The following is a 24,483-nucleotide window of genomic DNA, read 5'->3' on the forward strand; positions in this document are numbered from 1 at the left end:
CCAGTACGGTCCAGATAGGGACCGACCTGGACCCCAAATAGGATCTCACACTCATCAGTTTCCTCTGTGCAAATGCGGATGTCTTTTCATAGAGTTCATCTAATATACCTGGAGTCCCAAGGGACGTGATCGATCACAAGTTGTGTACGAATGGACATGCGACCAGTAAAGCAGAAGGCACGTTAGTTCTCCGCCAACTGGAAGGAAGCACTTCGTGAGGAGGTCGACAAGCTCCTGGAAGCAGGCTTCATCTATGAGGTATAGTATCTGGAATGGTTGGCTAACCCAGTCGTGGCCCAGAAACACAATGGTAAGTGGAGGATGTGTATTGACTTCACTGACCTCAACAAGGCATGCCTGAAGGATCTCTTCCCTCTGCCTTAGATTGACCAGCTTGTTGACTCAACAGCTAGCAGCGATCTACTAAGCTCCTTATATGCCTGCTCAAGGTACCATCAGATTAGCATGTGTTGGGTAGATGAGGAGAAAACTGCTTTTGTAACACCTTTTGGGATCTATTGTTATGTAAAAATACCTTTTGGTGCCACTTACCAATGTTGCATTCAGCTTGTTATTTGACCACAACTCGGTAGGAATGTCGAGGCATGCATTGCTGATGTGGTTGTGAAAAGTAGAACCAAGGTCAGGGACCTCCAAGAAATGTTTGACAACCTTCGGAAGTACCGTATGAAATTAAACCCAGAGAAGTGCACGTTTGGAGTCCCATTAGGGAAGTTCCTTGGGTTCCTCATATTCGGTTGAGGAATAGAGGCAAACCCTAACAAGATCAGAGCCATCGACCAGATAAAATCCCCAACCAGGTTAATGGAAGTCCATAAACTAATAGGATATGTGGCGGCTTTGACCAGGTTCATCTCAAGGCTGGGAGAAAAGGGGATGCCGCTCTTCAAACTCTTGAAGACAAGCGACCACTTCTCATGGACGCTAGAAGCAGAAACGGCCTTACAAGAACTCAAAAGGTACATCTCTTCCCCTCCTGCACTGATTGCTCCTCGACTGGATGAGGAGCTCTTGCTCTATGTTGCAACTACCCCACAGGTCGCAAGCGCGATCATGGTTGTCGAACGAGAAGGATTTCAGCAACCAGTGTACTACATCAGTGAGGTCCTACATGATGCGAAAGCTCAATATCCATAGGCTTAGAAGCTACTATACACCATACTGATGGCCTCTCGCAAGCTCAAACACTACTTTTAGGCCCACAAAATCAAGGTAATCTCGTCGATTCCTATTAGAGAAATACTCCACAATCGGGATGATGTAGGAAGAACTGCAAAATAGGTAGTAGAGCTTGGGGAGTTCGATATTCAATTCATTCCCTGAACGGCTATCAAGTCCCAGACACTGGTTGATTTTGTGGCCGAGTGGTCATCCATTGAGCCCAAACAAGAACAACGGCCATAGATAAACGAGCACTAGACCGTGCACTTCGATGGATCGTTCACGTTGAAGAGAGTGGGGGCTGGAGTGGTCTTGACCTCACCAACCGGCGACATCCTCAGGTATGTAGTTCAATTAAGTATTTTGGCCCCTAATAATATTGCAAAAATGAGGGCCTCTTGTTCGGAATGCAAGAAGCCTCCACACTTGAGATAAAATGCCTATTAGAGATAACGGACTCGCTACTAGTCGTAAACCAAGTGCAAAAGAAATTTCAATGCTCTGAGTCGATAATAGCGGCATACATCATGGAAGTGAGAATGCTAGAGCAACACTTTATTGGTTTTGAGGTCAAGCATGTCCCTCGCAAGGACAACTTCCTAGACGATGAGCTAGCTCGTCTAGCTTCTTCTCGTGAAACTGTCCCAGTCAAAATCTTTGAAGAAAGACTCACATGACCATCCACCGCTACCCCACAGGTCACCTGTGAAGGGGATGCTCCTCTTGAAAATGGAGCACTAGAGGCAACACCTTTGGAGGCAACGCCTCCTTTGGTGTCGTCGACCTCGGATGGCTATCATGTGGTTGCCCTACTTGATTTGGATATGACTTGGATGGATCAGATCTTGGACTAACTTCAAAATCGATGTCAGTAGTATTTTAACTATTTTAGTTGTGTTTTCATTTCAAGCACGGATGATCAAACGTACCCACACCTCTCTCAAAGAAGAAGATATCCAAAACACCCAACTTGACATGTGTCGGTTCATCATGCATGAAGTCATCCACAAAAGTGGCAAATTTTTCGATCTCGAAGGCGAATTGGCTAACCATCCGAGGCTTTATGAGAGGGAGAGGAAATACTTTTAGCAATGTTGACTTGTGATGTAAATTGTGATAATATATGTACTTGTGAATACTATTGTACTTGTGTTAAATATTTGACTTGTGTTGATTCAAATGCTGTTGAAATCTATCTTGAAAATGTGTTCAAATCTGGAGGAAATAAAATATATACTCATTATTTTTTTAATGAAATCTATTTTCACATGCGGTTCCTTAAAAAAACTGCTTATGGAAATCTATATATCTACAGGCGGACACTAAAGTGTGTCGTCTGTAAAAACCATTTTGACAGTCAGTTCTCTTAATGAACCGTCTGTGAAAATAAGGAATCACATGTGGAAATAGATTTTCACATGTGATCTATTTTGCGTCTGTAGAAATCGTTCTTTTTCACAGATCTTCGATCATAGGTGATTACGCTAAACGTCTATGAAAATGGGTTACAAACCGTCTTAAAAATAATTTCTGTAGTAGTAAAACCTTCTAAAGGTCAACATGATATAGCTTATTCAATTAACTCAAATCTTTGTTTAATACTAGCATTTCCTAAAGTGGAAGTAAGAGTTAGCTAATGGGAGGAACAGTGCATGTTATCAACACAGAAGAATCATCTGATCATTACTTCATTAGTAAGTGACCACACAAACCCCCAAAAAAGGAATAATATTTCTAAGGACTTTGAGTGTATGTACATGCATGCATGCAGTATAAATAGACAGGACACCGCATTAGAAGTACTTAGAAGAAGTTACTGGTCAGTAACAGCGAAGGGAATGTTGGTGCTTGTAAAGCTGGGCCGGAGCTGCAAGGAAAGCTCCAAAAAAAAATTGTCACATAACTAACTCCACTGGCCTGTGGTGTGCATGCATGCAAGCAGATGTCTGCCTTCCTGCATCTGCCTAACAGTACTACTTCTATGCACCTTTCGATTAGGACAGGCATGAAACAACAAAGATAAAAATCACATCTTGTATACATATGCGATCTTGCTTTCGACCTAGCTTCTCTGTCTGCGTGCATGCATCGACGGATCGTGCTTGCAGATCGATCCAAAGCTGATACAAACTTATTTTTATATATCACAGAGCAACAATGCAATCAGATCATATTGCAGCAGAGAAATGCATGATGGGCCAGGAAAGCAAAGTCTGCAAGGATCAATGCATATGTGGACAACTCACAATATAGTAGCGGCGATGAATAACTACTCTGTATAAAGCTGTGATCAGATAAGGCCATCAATCCATCATGCATGGAGACAGACTTGCCAAGAAATAGCATGTTCTCTACGCTCGCATACACATTAGGACCATGCCTAGGCTCCTGCTTACACATCCCGAAAGGTGCCTTTCGGGTTTTCAGATAAGCTAAAAAGGAAAGGAATTGTACTCGATCCCTGGTGTTCTAAGTAGATATATGTAAGCGTGAAATTTTAAAGCACTTTAGTGCTGCCGAAAGATTAATTTTGCACTATTTTAGAGTAATATCTTCTTTCAAAGCTAATGGTAGTTCTACCTCTTATCGGTATAGTCTAGCTATCTCAGGATATATACTACCTTTAATTGTCATATAAACAACTACTATCATAAAATCAGTGAAAAAAGACGAAGTGTTCCAGACGGTTTTTTAAAATCCGTCACTGATAAAATACCTATTGAAGGTTACTAAGACAGACGTATTAGTAACATGGCTGTCGTTTAGATGTGCAGAACTCACAAACGGTTTTTACAAATTCATCTGTTTCTATCATACATACATAAAAAGAGTTTAGAAAAACTCGTCTATAATATTTTTACAGACAGTTTCTTATAAGATATGTCTATATCTATATGATAGACATAGAAGGATTTTCTAAAAACCGTATGTAGTTAAAGACTCGGGTATTGTATTAAATATGACCCTTCACTTTTTCGCTTCCCACTACCCTCATAGACACAAACTACTTATCTCCCTCGCTAAAGTGACGTGAAGTTCATCTCCCTCGCTCTCCTCATTGCCATCCGATCTCTTTCCACAAAGATTTTTTAGGGTTTTTTCGCGAGGGAGGTTCAAGATCTGGGCTCTGAATCCCCTTCCTTACACTAAGGTGAGTAGGGTTTGCATCACGGTTTTATTAGGGTTTGTTAGGCTTGAATTCGATTTGTGTACTAAGTATAATGTTGTGTTTGAATGTCCCATATCTACAATAAAATGTCTTTGTTCACTGCTTTCAAGCGTTGGGAGGATTGGGTTGTTCCTATGGCTATTTCTATGGTCCAGATGTTTGATGTCGATTTTGATCTTGTGGAATATGTGTTTTTCGTTATTGTGAAGGGCACCACTGTGGACCTAATTTATGCTGTAAATTGTGTTCTATTATCTTTTATATCTGATGAAAATATCTCTATTGGTGTTCGCTACAATGGAGATATTTTCATAAACTGCAAGACTAGTTGAATCGTCATCTCTTATTTAATAAGGGCAAAGGATTTGGAAGTGATGTAGAGTTCTGGTGCATGATTGAGTTAGTCAGGATGGAGCCTGATCTGGATGATAGCGAGATGATAATTAAAGACAATACTTTTATTGAGATTGTGGTGAAATACAGGTGGTTGAAATAATGTCAATTATCTCATCCTTCTGGAAGACAGCGTCAATGATGTCATCTCATCTTGTTGAAAGAACTACGATATAATTAGGGATTGTGTATAGGTTTATGTTCTGAACAATATATGCTGCTAAGATTATGTACATAGAATAATATGTTCTTATGTGTTATATATTTATGTTCTTATATGTTATATGTATAGAAGTGTGAAATTTTTATTTGTGTGATGTATGTCATATCATGAAAATAGCCAAGAAACAAAATGGTTTATCAAGGGAAAAGGGTCTATGTACATAGATGTATGTGGCACTTTATACATATGGGTTTCAACAAATAGTTTGTGACCCTTAATATGCACGGATGGTTTTTCAGAAAAATCAGTATGTGTTTGTATTGCGAAATGATATGTGTAGCTATATTACAGATACATGTCTTATTAGATCTATCTGTGTGTAGCTCTGTTACAGACAAAGTTATAACCGTCAGTAACATGATTGATATAACAGATACTTTTGTAGAGATAGAACATATAATCGTTTGTGATATGGATTAAAATCTGTTTGTGATATCCGGTTTTAAGCATTGAAGTGTTACTTTTGGTGCATATATACCCGTTTACACGATCGATCGATGAACCAAGCATCATTATTATTGTCAACTTAGCAACTCTCATGCACAAATGTCATTATTATTCATCCCATGCATGTTGTGGACGATACTGATCTCTCTCAAAAAAAAAAGTTAAGCAAGTGATCTCGATCGATCTGGTATTCATGGGGATTGGGGATGGGGTCATCGATCACGATCAGTGAAAATAAATGAAGGGTAACTGTGCATGCAGGTTCTTCTTCTTGTTGCTAGCTGCGTCGAGGTGACCTGCAGCAATGTGCTTTTAGCAGGAGGGAGGCTTTGTTGCTGCTCCTGCTGCTAGAGCTAGTCCCAAGGCAGCGTACTTGTTAGTAAGTTCTTACGCAGCCGGAGACTCAGCTGCCTCTCAGCAGCATGCATGCAACATGCATGCAGTGCCAATAGTACTCCTCTGCCCTGCAGTCCTGCACTATGAGCATTGAGTAGTGATGAGTGAGAAATAGAGAGCAGAGAGCACAGAGAGAGATGTAAAGATGGATCTGATTAAAGAGGGAGGAGTACTTGGGTTGAAGGCTATGGCATTTCGGAGTGTGATAGCGATGTGTGGGGATTGCATCTGCAGGCAAGCTGAAGAGGGCACTGAATCGAATGCCTGAACAGGCCGGCCTAGCTTCCGCTTCAGATTTTGCATTGCCTTGCATCAGAGTGCGCGCGCTCCAAAGGCAACGAAAGCGATGCGCTTTCTTTGCCTCTCCTCGTGCATACGCATATGGCTTTTCAGGCGGGGCACATAAAGAAAATATTCCTGTGTATACAACGTTAGATCAATGATGATGGATCGCCAAAGATTCTGAACAAGAATCATTCAGACTTTGTTTTGCCTCGAAATTTTTGTAGGAAATTTCATAATGCAAGCTTTTTTCTACTAAATGCAATGGCAACCAGCAGGCACGGACGCACGGTTCATATATATGAGATCTGGATAGGTGTCATTGCAAAGTTTTTCATAAGCTTAATTTCTGCCATGGCATGACATTTTTGTCGATGAATTAAACTGGTAGAAATGAAAAGCCATGCAAATGTAAAAGGTGCTACTCATGGATTCAGTGCGCAGGTGCAGAGGCATGATGCCAATGATGCAGTCAAGTACAGTAGTACTAGCTAGCTAGGACAGAGTGAATAAAGCCTTGCTTGCTGATCTGACGAGCATGCATGCAGAAAACCAAAAGGGATATTTGGTTTCCCAAGGCAAGGTAAGGTGAGGTGGTGATGTCTGAGTCTGAGAATGAGATGGAGATGATCAAACTCAAGTGGTGAAGATTGGTTAAGCAAATGCCAACGCCTCAGCCTCAGCTCAGTAGCTGCTGCCTATGGCCTTCTCCACTGCCTCTGCCTATCTGCCTAACAACGAACTGCTTTTGGACCCAAGAATCCAACACTTTGAAACTGCAGGCCTAGGCACCTACCCTACTACTGCATAGGTAATACTGTAGGAGTGTTCTTGTTCACATAGCCACCTACTCCCTAAGGCCTAAGCTAGGTAGAGCATATCATCCTCATCATGGCTTCTTTCTGCATGCAGAGCAATGCAGTGCATGGACTTGTTAGCTCTGTGAGATTAGAGCAGCTGGGAACTTGGGCTGACTGCTGACCACATACAGGGTAGAGCACTGAGGCAGAAAACCAATCGAGCTTCTCAGCTAGGATTCAGCAATCAGCACAGTGTGCAAGAAGAACAGCAGAAACATGACAATTATATGTGGATTGGTCCGTTGGACCCCTGCAGAGAAGGCGATTTATTCAAGTATATATGTGCATCTTCAATTCTTCATTTTCACAGTATTCCCCTGTACTAATGTACTTCAGCACTACTACTTAGATTCAGCCTGTATCGGTTCATTCGGTTGCTAGTTAAAAGTTACTTTGCCATCTTCTTTTCAGCTCTGTATTTTAATGGCTTTTGTTGGAACTCTGAATTCTCAAGTATTTATGACAGTAGTTATTAGGGAATCAGTACTCAGGTATTGTGAAATCAAGTTAAAGGTACCAGTAGTAGTTAACAATAGATCTAAAAAGAAGAGTTACGAAGAATAGAATCTAAGAGCGCCTCTAAAAGAAGCCTTATATAACTCTTTATAGTTGAATTTAAGAATTTTGTATTAAAAACTCTCCAACAGGTACTTATATAGTCCCCAATATTTAGAAATTCTCAATATCCTCCTACATCCTAGCTAGAAATAGGGAATCAGTCAGACTCTCAATCTCACCTGAGTCCACCTACCTACTCCCACCCGCCTGCATCCTCAACGACTTATGCGCATTGCCTCCCTTACCCAGCTTCGACATCCGCGACGGAGGGAGCAGCCGCATCGCGACGCTCTGGGCACGACAGTCTGGCGGCGGGTGTGCAGGACGGAACGGGTCGTAGGGGAGCAGGATGTCGCCGCGCAGCCACTGCGACATGGCGAGGTCCCCTAGGCGGGCCTTCTTTGTCAGGGTGTGAAGAGGATATCTAGTGCTCAGTCCAGCAGAGACTTGTAGCTATCGTTGCTACTCGATGCCGATGTCGGCCTTTTTCAGCATCGGTGCATCGTTCACGCCATCACTGGTCATGCCGCATATGTGCTTCCGGTCCTGCAGCCGCTTCATGATCTCATACTTGTGCTCAGGGAACACCTCGCGCGAAGTCATCGGCCTTCTCGATGAGCTCGTCAACAGGGAGGCCGCCCATCTCGCTGGACTTGTTGTCGAGTAGGTTGGTGGAGGGATACATGTTGCTGCCCATGCCGAGGCAGCGCGCAGTCTCCTTGCCGATGGCTAGCTGGTCGTTGGTGATCATCTTGACATTGACGTCGAGATGGAGAGCCTGGCGTATGGTCTCCATGTTGTCGTGCCTCAGTGGGTCCAATAGTGGCAGGAGGCCAATGAACTGCCATGGGTCACCGACGCTCTCCTTGCTCTTCTCCGGCACCTACTGGTACGACACACCAAGTGAAGAGGAAAGGGGGAGAGAAAAAAAAGAGAAAAGAGAGAGAGAGATGACATGTGAGGTCCACCCGTCGGTGACACAGGAGAGGAAATATAGAGAATGGGTAATGGGAGTCTCTTGGAGGGAAAGGAAATTTACAAAGGGGATATTATTGGAAAGGCTCACTATATGAGGATATAGGGGGTGAGTTTTAGAAAGTTTCTTATAGATGCTCTAAGATGCTTACAGGTAAAGTTTTTTCTTAGAGTAATGGAAAATAAGATTAAAAGAAAAAAAATGCTTTAGGCACTTTAAGTTTTAATTATCTCTTTTTTAAGGATGTGAATTAACTCTTTTCTTGGCCCGGGTATCAACTTGATCTCTGTGCTAGCCCACACAAAGCCCACTACTTTGGAGCCCGAAAGCGCAGAAATAAATCAGCCCAAAATGGTATTTTTCTTGGCCCTGTCTGAACTTTTGTACTTGTGAACTTCTTGGCCCTGGTCTTAATTCATTCGCAACTCCCATATAATTTACTTAATTCATTTTCAGAATTTGACAAATGGAGTCGAGTGTAAAAATTAAAAAAAACGGAGGATGGATGATCGTCGAACCACGTCTCAACTCTCAACAAGTTGCACTATCTTCCCCCCTCTCTTTCAAACGATCAGATTTGCACAATTTTTTTTTAAAAAAAAAAGTGAGGACGAAGACGTGCGCAAATATACGTGTAATTTCAGTTAATAATGAAAAATATACTGCAGCTTTGTGCTGACAAATTAAACAGCTACGAAACAAACCAAACCAAACCTTCGATTATTATTGTCGTTTTGTGAGAGTGCAAGTGGCTAATCGATGGAGCTGATCGTCATCCAGAGATTAGGTGCAACTCATGCTTTCTTCAGTTTGTATCTTGCAGCCGGAAAGAGCAAAGGAACAAAACAGCAAGAGAAAATTATTGGCAGTTAGTGCCGTCAAGCATGAATCGAGATGTGACATTTCAGTAGTTTCTACTCTTTTTAATTTGAGTGGATAATATATAGGTTCCACTTTACTTTCTAGGTGATTGATGCATGGAAGACAAATGGGTAAAAAAACGACCATTTTCACCTTCTTGCAGTCTTTCAAGTCATGAGAAAGATACATCCTTGATGAAAAGAAGGGACGGGACAAAAGGGGAGAGAAGATTTATCCATGTACCAAATGTATCAATCCTCTGAGTTTCAGATAACATCCACTAAAACTACAAGGACAAGAATACCAGACTACCTAGCTAGGAAGAACTAGGTAATTTTGTACTAAGAAGAAAACATGAACTAATCGAGCCGAAGAGCCTGGGCTGTAAGGGTGTGCATCCACTAAAACTACAAGTACAGGAACACACTCAACACTTCTTTCACATTCAATTTGTCACTTGAAATCTACAAGCAAACACCCAAAAACAAGACCATTTCGGTTTTACAAGGACCAAGCAAAGCTAGGTTAATTAGCTTCTGCAGTTATGTACAGTCATCAGGTGATGGGCAACTCTTGTGTCTTAAGAGCATTTGAGCTTGTCCAAGTTGTGCTTAGCCTGCAAATTCATATACAGACTGTATGAGCAAATTCTGACCTTTCATTGGAACTTGAATCTTAGTAAACACACTTGTGGTTAATTAGAAACTCTGACCAAAATGGCATCGATCTCCTCTAAAAGGGGCTTAACAGTATCGGTCAAGATCTTCACATCTTCTGCTAGATCCTCAAACTCTTGGCAATTCCCTATCAACAGCGCTATGAAGATCTCTTTTTCTGGGACGAGCTTCAATGCTACCTGACAGTTTGCAACTATGCTCAACAGATGAGGTCAGTGGACAAATCAAGACGTACAGATTGCAGAGTTAGCTCTGCAAGCATGATCATAAATGTAACTACTGAACAAATTTCATAAATTCAATTGCTGTACTTCTCAAATTTTTGTTTTTTAAAAAAGTAATTTATCGGAGTGCAGAATGAATCAAGTGATACCTTGTAAGCAGCTGATGAGATCCAGCCATGCCATGGCTTCAGAGTACATCTATATGCTTCTTCCACAACCTCTTCCAGGCTCGAATCAGGGGTTTTCACCAGCCTTTCCAGTAAATATTTTGAAAAATTTATTGACCTGAATTGAGCCATGTCACAACACATTTCATAATGAAGGTTTGCAACAGGATGGACGTGGTAAACATGAATGACAAACAAATACTAGAAATCACTCAGTGTACCTAGCCAGCCAGATGATAGCTCTGGTGCAGCTGTTGGTCTTCTTTGATGTCCCTTCCTCCACTTCCTCGGTCACTATCGCCGTTAAGCTCACATATTTGGAAGGATCTTTTGCATGCAGTTCTTCTAATCTCTGGGAAAATTGCAGAATTGGAATTCTTGATTAATGACTTGAATTTGAACAGATGAAGTGATAAGTGCAGAGAAACATGGGAGTCAATTGTCTACAGTTGGGTGGCTTGTTCAGATCAGAAGGGCATCTTGCATAGAGAGATCAATTACCTGGACATTTTGCTGAATGTCTTGCCTCAGGACTAGCAACGTTGGTCCAATCTCATCTTCACCAACAAAAAAGTAGTGTTTGTCAGTTCAACCTGATTTTTCAGATACATAATAGAGGGTAGCAAACGGAAAAAGGAACAGCTGAATGGATTAGCATGTGAGTTTGATACATTGGTACCAAATCAATAACTAGTACTTTGGCATCTCAAAAAGAAATTACTTCGGGAGAGGTATTCTACTAAATCACTTTGTGCAAACCTAAAAGAAATATTTATCTGCAAAAGTGATTTCCAAAGTTTCTCCTTTCCCCATTTTACATGGGTTTCCATGGGCATCTCCATCTCCATTTCCAATTTCATGGCATCATGAAAGAAAAAGGTCAAAGGTCTCTGTTGCCACTTATTCAGTTGAGGCATTCATTCGCTCTAAGAAACAAACAAGGTATAAAGGGTTTATGCAAAATTCTCCAACCACACATGGCAACACAATGAGGAGTGCTAAACCTGACCCACAACACATGCACACAGCACCTGCATCCAAAAATGGCAAATTATTTCTTTGTTCTCTAGCTTATGCTCACATGCTCAGTGCAAAGTAAGACTCTGAATACGAACAGTACTTCTCCTGAACACAGAGAACATTTATACAAACAAAATAAAATAAGGATGGCTCCTCACAAAAACATTAGAAGAGCTAAATCATCCTGAAAATAAATCGACCCCAATAAAAAAATAAAAACCAGTATAGTACTTGCAAATGAAAGAACATCATTAACTAACCAAGGACATGGATGAGCTGCTTGGAGACACAGAGGAGATCCATGGTGGATGACCTTGGCTGCTCCTGCACCTGCTCCTGGTCCTCCTTCCCATCTCCTGAACTGAAGAAGGAGAGCCCCTCCATGGCCAACCTCAGCTCAGACTTGCCCTTGCCCATCTCCTCCCTTCTTCGCTTCATCTGTCCTCCTACTACCTTATCTGAACCCCCATGGCTCAACTAATCCACTACTTGTACACACACATTCAGTTGCTCATTAGCTGACATTTCTTGGGACAAATGATGAGGTCAACTTCTTGTTTCTGTCTTTTTCATTTTAAAAAAAGAAATAGTGTGTCCTGGTGTTGTTGTTCACATCCCTCTATGTGAAGTCAGAACAGCAAATGGCGTATTATTGAGAGTAAAATATGGGTGGTGGTTCCTGTCTTTACTCGTCTTGGAGATGATTTATTTGTTTGATGCAGCTGGCCTGGACTTGTTTAACAGTTCACGCATTGATGTCTACATGTTATAGGAACCTTGTTATATTTTAGTTTTAGTGAAAACCATTGGCAATCTACATCCAACTCCAGCTTGTAAAAGCATATATACATTCTCCACGGAAACTCGTACACTAAAAATTAGATTTTTCCTATTAGACAATTATGTTGTTTTGTGCCCGTATCAAAAACCTACAACTATTTTAATAAATATTACAAAAAATTATAACTTTATCACTGTAGTTCACCTATCATCATCTATGACATATAGTATGAGGATTAATCGTGGGTTCACTTGTTGCCAAAGGATCGTAGGTGGGTCCGCGATGAGAAAGTTGTAGTTTTTTGCAACATGTGTCAAAATAGTTGTAGGTTTTTGAAATGATCACTATACATTGTAATTTTTTATAACATGTGTTTAAATAGTTATAGATTTTTGAAATTTACTTTTACAATTTACATGAAGTATACATATCATTTGACCAGAAAATAACCAATTGAGACCAAACATATACAACAACTTATCAAGATTAAAATCTTAATTCTTTTACCCAATCCTGTTAGAGATAGAGTTATTAGATAAGTTAGAATCTGTTGTAACATGTCATTTGAATTGTATTCATAGTAGATAGAGATTGGAGATAAATTAGAATCATGTTTGTAAACCACGCGCGGCGGAGTTCGCTGGCTCCTATTAATAAACACAGCTGGCGTGGTTCGCTGGCTACTATAAATAAACATGATGCGGCTCAGAAGGGTTATTCATTTCACAATTGGGATAAGGCAATCCGCCCAGCACAAACAATTTTTCTTAAGGGGAGAAATGTGCTAGAAGGGATGGTAATCTTACGTGAAACAATCCATAAACTTCACCATAGGAAATTGAACGGTGTCGTTCTCAAAATTGACATTGAAAAGGTATATGATAAGGTCAAATGGCCTTTTCTCATACAAACTTTTTGGATAAAAGGTTGGTCCCAGACGTGGTGCTCCTAGGTAGAGAACTTCATCTCAGAGGTAGTGTGGCCATCAAAGTAAATGACAACATCGGCCCTTACTTCCAAACAAAAAAGGAGTACGCCAGGATGACCCCTTTCTCTAGTATTGTTTAACATCATGGCGGACATGCTAGCAATTTTCATAGAGAGAGCAAAATCTAATGGCCTGGCTAGAGGGGTTGTGCCGCATTTGATTGAGGACGGACTATCCATCCTTCAATATGTAGATGACATCATCATATTTATGAACCATGACTTGGAAAAGGCTCGAACATGAAGCTCTTACTTTATGCTTTCAAACAATGTTTGGTCTCAAAATCAATTTTCATAAAAAATAAACTATTTTGTTTTGGGATGCATAAGACGAAGTTGGACAATATACATAAGTATTTGGGTGTGCGATGGGTCAATTACCATTGAGGTACCTTGCCATTCCAATCCACTACTAGAAACTAAGTAATGCTAATTGGAAAGGAGTAGATGATCGCTTTGCTAAGAGACTGGGCAGTTGGATGGTCAAACATCTATCATCAGTAAATAAGCTACAATATTTAATTTTGACACGTCGAAATATTTGTTTTCCAGTAAATAAGGTTTGCCAAGTTCTGCTCTCTCCAACTGAGCTACATTGGTCAGCAGTTAAAAGAATATTGTGGTACCTAAGAGCTACTTTAAATATTAGGATAAAATTTAGTAAGTACAATTCTATGCTAGTCAGTGCCTTTTTAGATACAGATTGTGCTTGTTGTCTAGATGATTGACGATCTATTAGGGGTTTTGTTGTATTCTTGGGATCAAATCTTATATCTCAGTGTGCATAGAAGTAGACGACTGCTACGAGATCTAAGTACAGATGCAGAGTATAAGGCTTTGGCTTGTCTCATCCACCAGTAGCACATCTTTGGTGTGACAACATCGGTGATATATATATATATATATATATATATATATATATATATATATATATATATATATATATATATATAGGAAAACTAGTATGTACTCCTGGGTGTATATACTTCCACCTCTCATATACCACTTTTACACGTGTGTTATACTTCTTTATCATTTTAAATATATTTCATTAGTAATTATAAGATACTACAATACAAATCCCACAAAAAAAAATTATGAAATTCCATGATTTTTATCATAATTTACGTATATACTTCTTTTATGTATAAAAAAGAGGATATAGCAAAAAATGAAAGGCTAACATTGAATTTTTTTTCATACAACTCATATTGGAGTATCTTAGAATTAGTATTAGAGTATACAACTCATATTAGAGTATACTCTAATACTAATTCTAAGATACTCCAATATGAGTTGTATGAAAAAAAATTCAATGTTAGCCTTTCATTTTTGCTATATCCTCTTTTTTATACATAAAAGAAGTATATACGTAAATTATGATAAAAATCATGGAATTTCATAAAAATTTTCGTGGGATTTGTATTGTAGTATCTTATAATTACTAATGAAGTATATTTAAAGTGATAAAGAAGTATAACACACGTGTAAAAGTGGTATATGAGATGTGGGAGTACATACACCCAGGAGTACATACTAGTTTTCATGCAACGACTAAGCACATTGAAACTGATTATTATTTTGTACGAGAGCACGTTGCACACAAGCTATTAGATATTCAATTTGTATCTTCAGAAGATCAAATTGTAGATAGATTTACTAAACCTCATTTAGCTCGACAGCTAGAAGGATTTAAACACAATCTTAACTTGTGTAAATTGTGACGGGGGGCTGTTAGAGATAGAGTTATTAGATAAGTTAGAATCTGTTGTAACTTGTCATTTGAATTGTACTCGTAGTAGATAGAGATTGGAGATAGATTAGAATCATGTTTGTAAACCAACTTGTAAACCACACCAGCGGTGTTTGCTGGCTCCTATAAATAAACATGACGCGTCTCTTTAGGGTTATACGCTTCCACAATACTTTACAAATCCTACAGGCCTATTTTTTTTATCCAAATGACACACATAAGCCTAATGTTCGCATACTTATCTTGCTGACAAGTGTTCTACTTGAGTACTTAATTATAATATCATCATCATGACACCATCATCATTATCGTTTTTTAAATCTAATATTGGTGTTTAAAAAAGTTCAGAAGCAGTGCATCTTGCATTTAGTCATTGGTCAATGGGAATCAAATATAACTTGAGCTTCGCACTACGGCAGAACATGATATTAGTGACGGTTCAAAATCGCTATCAGTAGCAGATTTTGAACCGCCACTAATTACTCGGTATTTATAGACAGTGACTATCAGTACTGGGTCTGGAACCGATACTAAAAAACATATCAGTGTCGATTGATGGCTCCAACCGACATTGATAGTCCAACTATCAGTGCTGGTTGAAGCCACCAACCAGTATTGATATGGTTTCCCCTGATTCAAACTTTTTAGGGCCGAAAAAAGCAAGATTTTTTTTTTTTTGCAACTAGAGGCAGCTGACCAATCACACTGCTCTCCCCATCGCACAAAAGTCACACAATTTTTGCTCACATACGACAACTAGGACTCGAACTCCAACCTCATAGCTGACCCTCGTGCGTGACCGCTTTAACTATCTCAGCTATCGTTTGTTCTCGATTATAATAGCAAAATCAATCATTTTGACATCTTCTGACCGAACATTTGAATATCTATATGGACATCTAAATGACCTCAAATAAAAAAATGATCAACTACAAAGTTGTAGATCTCATCGAGAGCTATAATTTTCATATAAAGTTTGTCTGCATCTGACTTTGTATGAAAACGTTATGAATTTTTTAAGATAAGTTATCATCGAACACAGCTGAAACTTTGTTTAGATTATTTGGTAGTTAAATGACCTCAAATTAAAAAGTTATTAGCTACAAAGTTATATATCTCGTCGAGGGTTATAATTTTCATATAAAGCGGAATCTGACTTCGTGTGAAAAAGTTATGATTTTTTTTAAATAAACTGTGACAGCAGCGATCATTAGTGTCGGATCGTAACTAGAAACAATACTGATACTGACAAACCGACAGTATACATCAATGTTAGTTCATGCCTAGAGCTAGAACTGATACTAGTTTATCAATACCGGTTCGTGACTGAAACCAGAACTAATGTATCAGTGGCTATTCTAGCCATGAACCGTATTGATAAATATTTTTAGTGCCGATTCTTAGCGGCTTATTTATTATTCGTGCATAAAAATTTAAAAACAGGCAATAATACATCTTTAATTCCGGTTTTAGTGCAACCGATGCTGATTCGATTCTTCCGGAATCCAGAGTGTTGACAATGTCGTTAGCCCTTGTCTTTTCCAACATCCTTTCCATGCTCAGATAACCACGGCAAATCCATGCATGCATTCATGTCTCCAGAAACGGATTCCTTGAGCTGCTGACCATCCACGGACGTCATGACGTGACATTTATGCATCTAATTCTGATCATAATTATTAAGCCACTTCAATCAGCGGGCTACTGCAGGCTCAAAAGAGTAATTGACTCTGATAAATCTTTCTCGATTTCCCTAATCTCCAGCCACTCTGAATCTCTTCACCCAAAGTACTGTCTTCAGGCAAGAAGGAAAAGGTGGCATGAGATTCTGACTTCTGAAATATTAAACTTACCAAATGCCAGTGGAGTGTATCAGCCTGCAGGTAAACTAGCTGAACCCACAGAATCTGACCCCGATTCCACATTAACAGCCACACATTTGCCAAAGCAAAGTCAACCAATATTTGTATATAATCGAATAAAGAAAAAACTGTGATAACCACCTATCATGTATGCTTGTATATCAGCAATCAGGCATGTCCCGCACCACTCTACGGCAATTGTGAGAACCAATTGTACCCTTTTCTTTACAGCCCCTAAAATATGTGCATCACATGACTTCTTCTGTTGACATATGTAGCCTATGAGAGTGCTTTGCTTCTTGAGAGAGTTTAACTTGGATGTATGTGTGCATATATAATAGTGTAACATTGTGATAAGATTGGATAAAGATGCTGATTTCGCAATTTGCAGTTTCCATGTTAGTATATTGATAAATCAGTGGTGTGTGTGTAATGACATTTTGCTGTGGAATCTTAGAAAATGGTACGAGGCAATAATATTAGGACTGGTGTCCTAGCAGCTACATTTTAAACAGTGGAGGAGGAGGGACTAGCTAGGGAGCACATATGGTGTATGGATGTATGTAATGCAGCCTGTGTTGATTAGGGACCTGATGAAACAGAAACGGTCTGCACATTTGTTCCTCGCACAAAAAGGATAAAATAAAAATACATCTGTGCGAACCTTTGGTTGGAAAATTGGCGGTAGCAAAATTCATTCTTTTTGCGTCTTTTAGAAATTGGATCGGCAGCAGCAGCAGCATAATTTTTTATCGGATGTCTCCGAAGAGACAGCAGCTAGCAGCATAATTTCATGTTTGAGTAATCTGAATATCTGAACAGGCAGGCACATGTATCTAGAAACTAAACACATTAACAAGGTAGGCAGTAGACTGTGCAAGCAGAGGGTTACTTATGAATTTATGATGTCAGTATAAGTTGCAGAGGATTAAAAAACATAGATTCTCAATGAACTGCCTTGACATTCTCCAAAGAAAAGAAAATATGTCAAATTCATGAGTGGATATGCCATGCATCTCTGAAGGATTCGAAGGAGTTCATCTAAAGAATAACAAGTGTGGATGGATACGTATGAACCCTTCATGGCACCAGAAAAGAAGAGAAGAGAAGAGAAAGGACAAACAGTATTTAGCTCCTCTTGCGGGCTTTGAGGCAGTATCATGGATTCGGGCTTTGATGTTGGGCCGGTCGAGATGTAGAGGTCGCCCCAGAAATGTTTGAGAACCGGTGGTTTAACAGCAGCACAGCAGCGATAGAGAAAGGGTGTACGTAGCTGCATCATTCTTACTGACCTCCTTAATTCAATTGTTGCTGCCTGCCTTTGTCTTGACAGTATAATACTGTATTAATTGTGCACCTGCCTGCACAATCTAGTCGTCGTTTAGGTAAAGCAGAGGAGGCCATTAACATGCATGCTGGGAAATGAGCTGAACTGAAATGCAATGGTGATGGAATTGGCTGCAGCTCATTACGCAAGTGATGGCTACTGCTCCCCCCCCCCCCCCCCCCTGTGAAATGTAAGTGATGGCTACTGTCTCATGGCCAGACCAGAAATGTAAGTGTGACCGTTCCAGCTATATATCATCATGACAGCCCGACACATGCACACTCTTAACATGTATATCATCATATGGTTGGGGAAAGGCTGATGAGTCCCTAATCTATTTAAATTATAGGTACTAACATGAGTTGAATAATACTGGGCGGCCGGCCATGCATGCAATGTTTTAATTTCTTTACGACTTCTTTGTGCCAGAAGCACCACTGAGAACATCTCTAATAGTTGAATATAGTTGCTATATCTTAGACTGAGAGAGCATATTTCTCAATGTTATAACTAGCACGATTTTTCACGTCTCACAAAAGAGAGAGGTAAAAGTACTAGTTTTTGAAAGGGAGAAATAAAAAGCTAATAATTGCAACTCACCTTAGCACTCTTTTCTTTATAAGGTATAGAGAATTATAAATGACAAGACTTACATAAATTTTAAAAATTATGTTTTTTCAATTAAAAGATAATCACTATCTATAACTATCGGAGATATCTCGATATTGACTTTTAAGTTCCACACCTGCACTGACTGAGACGCAAACCATGAATGATAGGTGTCATACTATTTCCACCTGTCATCAATCAATTGGCAACCGCTAACCATACTAGTACTGGAGGCACAGTTTTATTTCGTAAATTTCCTTGCAAGATAAAATTGAATAGGAACCGAATATATAAAATTCGAGAAAACCAGGGTGGGCCCACTTAGGGTCATGGGTGTACTACATTCAAAATTTTGTGCAAAAATTATTCTATATATAGTATTATTCTCTAGGTACGATGATGTACTGATGCGGCAACCCAAGCCAACTCGGCCAACTTAGGCGGGCACGCAGCCACGATGCGGCCCAACCGTGAACCACCGAAGCCCATGACCCAGTCTCCACTCCCCATGGTCTGATGGAGTGCCGGCCCACGCCCATGGGTGACGGGGTCACGTCATTCATGCACGAGCTGACACTTAGGCGGGCATTGCGTTCGTAAATATTAAGTTAGTTCTAACCTCGCGAACAATAGTTGTATTATCTCTCGATTTTTATCAAAAATTTATGTATTGTTAAGTATTTTAAATAACTCTTAGATGTATACAAAGTTAATAAAGCTACAAGAATATAGATAACCAACAGCTCAATATATAAGTAATGCAACTCAATATAGATTCTACCTATATAAACCCGACATTAACTCGCTAACCATGCAAAAGTACATACGCGATAACTTATCAATTTAGACTCCATTTAATTCAAACAAATGTGCAATATACTTAGATGTTTATCTTGCTGCTCCGGTGTTTGACTGATACTTCTGGCGTAACACTCGCATAACTCAGGTAGATTGGTGTTGCCTTCACTTGTTTGGATCGTTGGCGTAACGCTCTCTAAACAAATCAAAAATGTATTGCATAAACAAATGAACGATGAAAAATATGCAAATGATGCATGATTGGATAATAATAGAGCATCATGTTTCGAAAATATTTGCAAAAGACAGCCAGATGATTAGAATTCCAAAGTTTGAAACCTCGGATAAGATAACCTACGTGCACAAAGTCTTGAAGAGCTGGTAGTTAGACTGACGTGCAAGTGGCGGTCAGACCACGAGCATGCAGAGAGTTTAGGGCTCTAGTGATCAGAACGAAGGCATGGTGGCGGTCAGACCATAGACCCTCCTAAATTTAGATGTTTTAAATTGATCTACTGGCGGTCAGACCGGTCCTGGTGGTGGTCAAACCGCCAGACCCTGCCGGCAGCACCTTCGCAGGGTCGCTAGTGAGGGCTCTAGCGAAACCTTCGACAACGAAGGGCACCAAAGTACTCCATAAGACTAAGGGAACATATTCTATGATTGTTTGGATGACATGCACGGTCCGAACACGTAAAACCCCAAAAATAAAATCTGGACCTAGTATTCACTAGGGTTTTGCAGCGAAAATCGAAATGACAATCGCCTAGGGCTAGGAAACGACGAGAAAACTGTAGATGGATGTTTACCTCGGCGTAAAGGAACTTTGTATTTGGATCAGAATCCTCTAGGGAAGCTTCGATCCACTGGTTGGACTCCCGGAGGGTGAATGAGCTCGCGGAGGAAGAAATGGCGAGGAAACCCTTCTGACGGGAATGAAAGGGGGAAGAAGCTTCGAGAAGTCCTTTGGAAAGCTCGTGGGAGTCCCCACCTCTAATCTCTAGCCGTCGATATGTCTATTTGGAGCTCTCTCTAGGGTTTGTTGGAGTGAGAGAGTGAGAGATTGAATGAGAGGGAGAGAGAGATGGGCAAATGAGAGAGAGAGGAGTGAGAGAGGTAATCGATCACTTAAGGGAGCCTCTGTGCACTGGTGGTTAGACCACGAGAAGCCCACATGGCTGTCCACCTGGCGATTAGACCGCGGTTGAGCCCGATCAGACCGCGAAAAGGGTTTTTGCTAAATTTTGTTCTAATTTTCCCATCATTTCTTTCTTCTTTTCTCCATGGTATTTAAGGTCTTCAATGTCTTCCTATACCATTTTCACTCCCGAAATATCCAAAATAATAACTAATCATATTAAACATACCACCATGATGGTTATGCATGTTTAATCCTGTAATTAACATTTTGGGATGTGACACTTTGCGAAGTGGAATGCTCAGTGTGAAGTGGGACGTTCCAGTTGGTATAGATGGTTCTATCTAAGAATCATTTGTACTGTGTCATTTGTAGAGACGGTTCTAAACAGAAACCGGCTATACTATTAGTACATACGGTCCTATTCGGGAACCATCTTAACTGGAGTGTTCCACTCTGTGAGAACTATTTCTTGTTATTTTTTCGGACGGTTCTAGCTTGGAGCCGTCTGTAGTAATATTTGCACAGATAGCTCCGTAAATAGGTGTGTACTAAGGTGTCTCACTAAATCATTTTTTAAGTAATGTACCTTATGCAATGTACATTAAGGTTTCTCTAGCCTCTATGTGTGATTTTGATAATTAACGATAATATCTATGGACTAACAATTGAATTAAGAATTATTAGTAGGTTGTTCCATAGGTAATACATGGAGGATTGAGTATGGATGCATTAAGGAATGTCATGTGATCAAGAGAGATATATCAAGATGAATGAGCTCTATGTGATGCTCATGACATGAAGGAGAAACTAAAAAGATTGACGATAAGCGTGGAGGCTAAGTTATTTATGAAGATTAAGTGACTAAATATATGAGATTGTCAACTGAGTTGTATGGGCTGACACATATGCTATGTGTTTGAGAGTGAGTGGGGTTAGGTTCCATATAAAGATTGACAACAAAGAGTGAATGTCAAGTTAATTGTGAAGATCAAGTGACTTAAGGTATAAAGTTGTCAATTAGGTTTTATGAACTAACCCATATGATTTGTGTTGGAGAGTAAATTGAGGTTAGGTTTTATAAGAATGTATGAGTTGAATTAAGATATTCAAAATGCCAAGTTAGAAGAGCAAGATCAAAACAAGTTCAGTGGATAACTTATGTGCTTGATGCTTACAGTTTATGTCTTGGTGGTGAATTGGATGAATATGATGTGAAAAGAGAAGTTTTCCATGCTTAGTGGCTGGGAAGCAATCAAGTGATCTACATCAAGTTTCTGGAGATCGAGTGAAGATCAAGATGGAAGCAAGGATGATCATCGTCATAAAGAGAAGAGGAGTTGATGATGAGCCTTGAAGAGTTATGAGAAGCGTCGGAGCTTGGATGATGTGTTCGTCAAGTCCGACGAGATTGTTCAAGGCAAATGTATAATTAGAATATGTTTTTTAGTTTTACCGGTCTCAAGTAGTTTGGAGGGAGATCATATTATAGTATCAAGAGACGTACTATCAAGAGGGATTGCCAAAAGTGTTGCTCGATTGTTGTGTCGAGTTCTCAAACCATGTACTTAGTGCGGGATGTGTATGTGTTGAGAGTTCGTTTTAGGAGTCCATGGTATCTAAAATGTGTTTTAGATTTAACCCTTTGTGTTATCAGCCTTAGTGGCGAAAAATGGTTGTAGCTAAGCCTTAGTGGTGGTTGGCATGTTCCATGTTGTACATAGTTTAATCTTGAGGGATTAAGTTTTGTACAATAGGTGAAAGTGTCTGAATCAACTTTCGAAGTGTTACTAGTTTCGATCAAATATGATTGAGGTCATGAATTCAGTAGGGATGTGAAGTTCTATGAACAAGCTTTTGTAGGGTCAAAATCATTAAAATTTGATATCAGGATCAAAATTTATCGTCATTTTTTAAATGTTGGTTGTGCTGATTGGATGTTCTGATCCATCAGAGTTCTTGGTTTGGAATTAATTTTGGATCGGATGTTTCGATCTAAACATTAGATGTTTCGATGAGTTGTTTTTTTTAATCTGACCGTTGGGATTTGAAAGATCGGATGTTCTGATTTGGGGATCAGATGTTTCGATCAGTGCAGATTCTTTCCAGTGACTAACTTTTGGAGTTGGGGGTTGTCGGTGTATCAGGAACTAGGGGTCCCTGAATCCCGAGGCCAGGTCGGCTATCCGCCACATAGCGCCATCCTGCGAGGTCTCTCATATAGGATGAGAAAAGCTCAAGTCCCGGGAGAAGGTGCTCGGGGCCACAGTCAGTGGTCCCCGAGCACTCCAGTTCCCTGATGATCCACAGAGTCTAAGTACCGGGAAGAAAGTGCTCGGGGAGGTGTACGGTCACCCCCGAGCACCTTAGTCCCCCGATGATCAGAAGAGCTAAGTTCCGAGAGAGAGTGCTTGGGGCCGCGAGCAGCGGCCCCCGAGCACTCGGTTCCCCGAGGGTCCGTACAAGAGTATTCGGGAGAGAGTGCTCGGGGCTGCACGTGGCAGCCCCCGAGCACTCGGTTCCCCGAGGGTCCATGCAAAAGTGCTCGGGGAGGCGAACAGTACCTCCGAGCACCCGGCACCCCGAGGACAAAGATGGCATTCTCGGGAGAGAGTGCTCGGGGATGCGAACAGTACCCCTGAGCACTCGGTACCCCGACGACTCAGAAAGGCCCCCGAGGGGCCTACCGATGAGGTGTCAACCAGCCAGAGGTCCGAGGCCGCATTTAATGAGCGTGCGTGGCCTGTCGCCTCCAACTACTCCCGCCGCGCTCAGCGTCAGTTCCTGCCACGTTTTGGTAGAGAAGCGTGGGGTCATTAATTGCACAGGTCCCGTCCCGCGCCATCCGGCTTGTCTCGGGATAACGTCGTGAGGATCAAGGCGTTCCGTCTGCCGCACTGCTGTGGCAGGGGAACAAGACAGGGCGAGCACGCCGGGTTGCTCTGCGGCTGCCCGGTGGGCCCTCTTCACGGCGCCCGTTGCCAGGGCATTTATGGTGATGGGCGACCTGGCGTGCGACGTATTTTCCACCCCCGGTCACTTCACCCAGAAGAAATGATGACGCCCTTTTCCATTTATGACGTCTTGGAACTCGAGCCCCCTCCTTCCCGTTCGGGGCATGTCTCGACCGGCGGGTACTTAAAACAGTCGGCGGCACAGAAGCAAAGGGAGAGCCATCCTGAGGAACGAAACAACAACAAGAGACACACCAACAACGAAGAGTAGACACGAAGAACACAGCGCAAGAGAGACACGGTGAGCAAGGTTGAGCACAGTTCCTGCCGAAGAACAAGGGGCCTCAAGCTCATAGTTAGACCAACATCTTTGTAACCAGTAACATCCTTGAGGGACTTCCTCAGGACAGTTATAGCATCCATACAGGAGTAGGGTATTACGCCCCCGTGCGGCTCGAACCTGTCTAAATTCCGGTGCATTTACTTCTTCTTCCACTAGGTCGTCACCCCCACCACCAGCTGTTGCATTCATTCCCATTTATTTCTCCGACGAACTTATTCAGGATCATCCCCTCGGCCGAATCTCTAAAAAGGGGTCTCTCGGGATCCCTGCGATAGGAGTTAATCCTCCGACAGGGGTATAAATACTCTTTTGTCTCCTTGCGTGTGGGCACGTTTTGGGAGGGGTTTGAAGTTGATTTTCTAGTGCTTGCAAATGCTTGAGAGGTGTTGGAACTTGGTGTTCCACCTTAGAGTGCTCCCCTTCTTTTTTTAGAATTGCTTTGTGATATTTAATGACTTTGTGGCTTAGTGAGTAGAGAGAGAGGTGTGGTGCCTTG

General features: G+C 40.9%; 1 protein-coding gene and 1 pseudogene across 1 annotated transcript; both read right to left on the reverse strand.

Annotated features, from left to right (window-relative positions):
* Positions 1–7,972: 7,972 nt before the first annotated feature.
* Positions 7,973–8,420, reverse strand: LOC133899395 (plasma membrane ATPase 2-like; annotated as a pseudogene).
* A 1,137-nt stretch (positions 8,421–9,557) lies between these two features.
* On the reverse strand, positions 9,558–12,019 carry LOC133899141 (glycolipid transfer protein 2-like). Its single transcript, XM_062340095.1, has 6 exons — positions 11,696–12,019; positions 10,917–10,972; positions 10,637–10,767; positions 10,398–10,533; positions 10,060–10,203; positions 9,558–9,963 (listed from the first exon to the last, which is right to left on the reverse strand). Exons 1-6 carry the CDS (start codon positions 11,871–11,873, stop codon positions 9,928–9,930), a joined length of 681 nt encoding a protein of 226 aa, XP_062196079.1. The 5' UTR covers positions 11,874–12,019; the 3' UTR covers positions 9,558–9,927.
* Between the last annotated feature and the right edge of the window lie 12,464 nt (positions 12,020–24,483).

The sequence above is a fragment of the Phragmites australis genome, chromosome 18, assembly GCF_958298935.1.
Source record: "Phragmites australis chromosome 18, lpPhrAust1.1, whole genome shotgun sequence".
Taxonomy (NCBI): Eukaryota; Viridiplantae; Streptophyta; class Magnoliopsida; order Poales; family Poaceae; genus Phragmites; species Phragmites australis.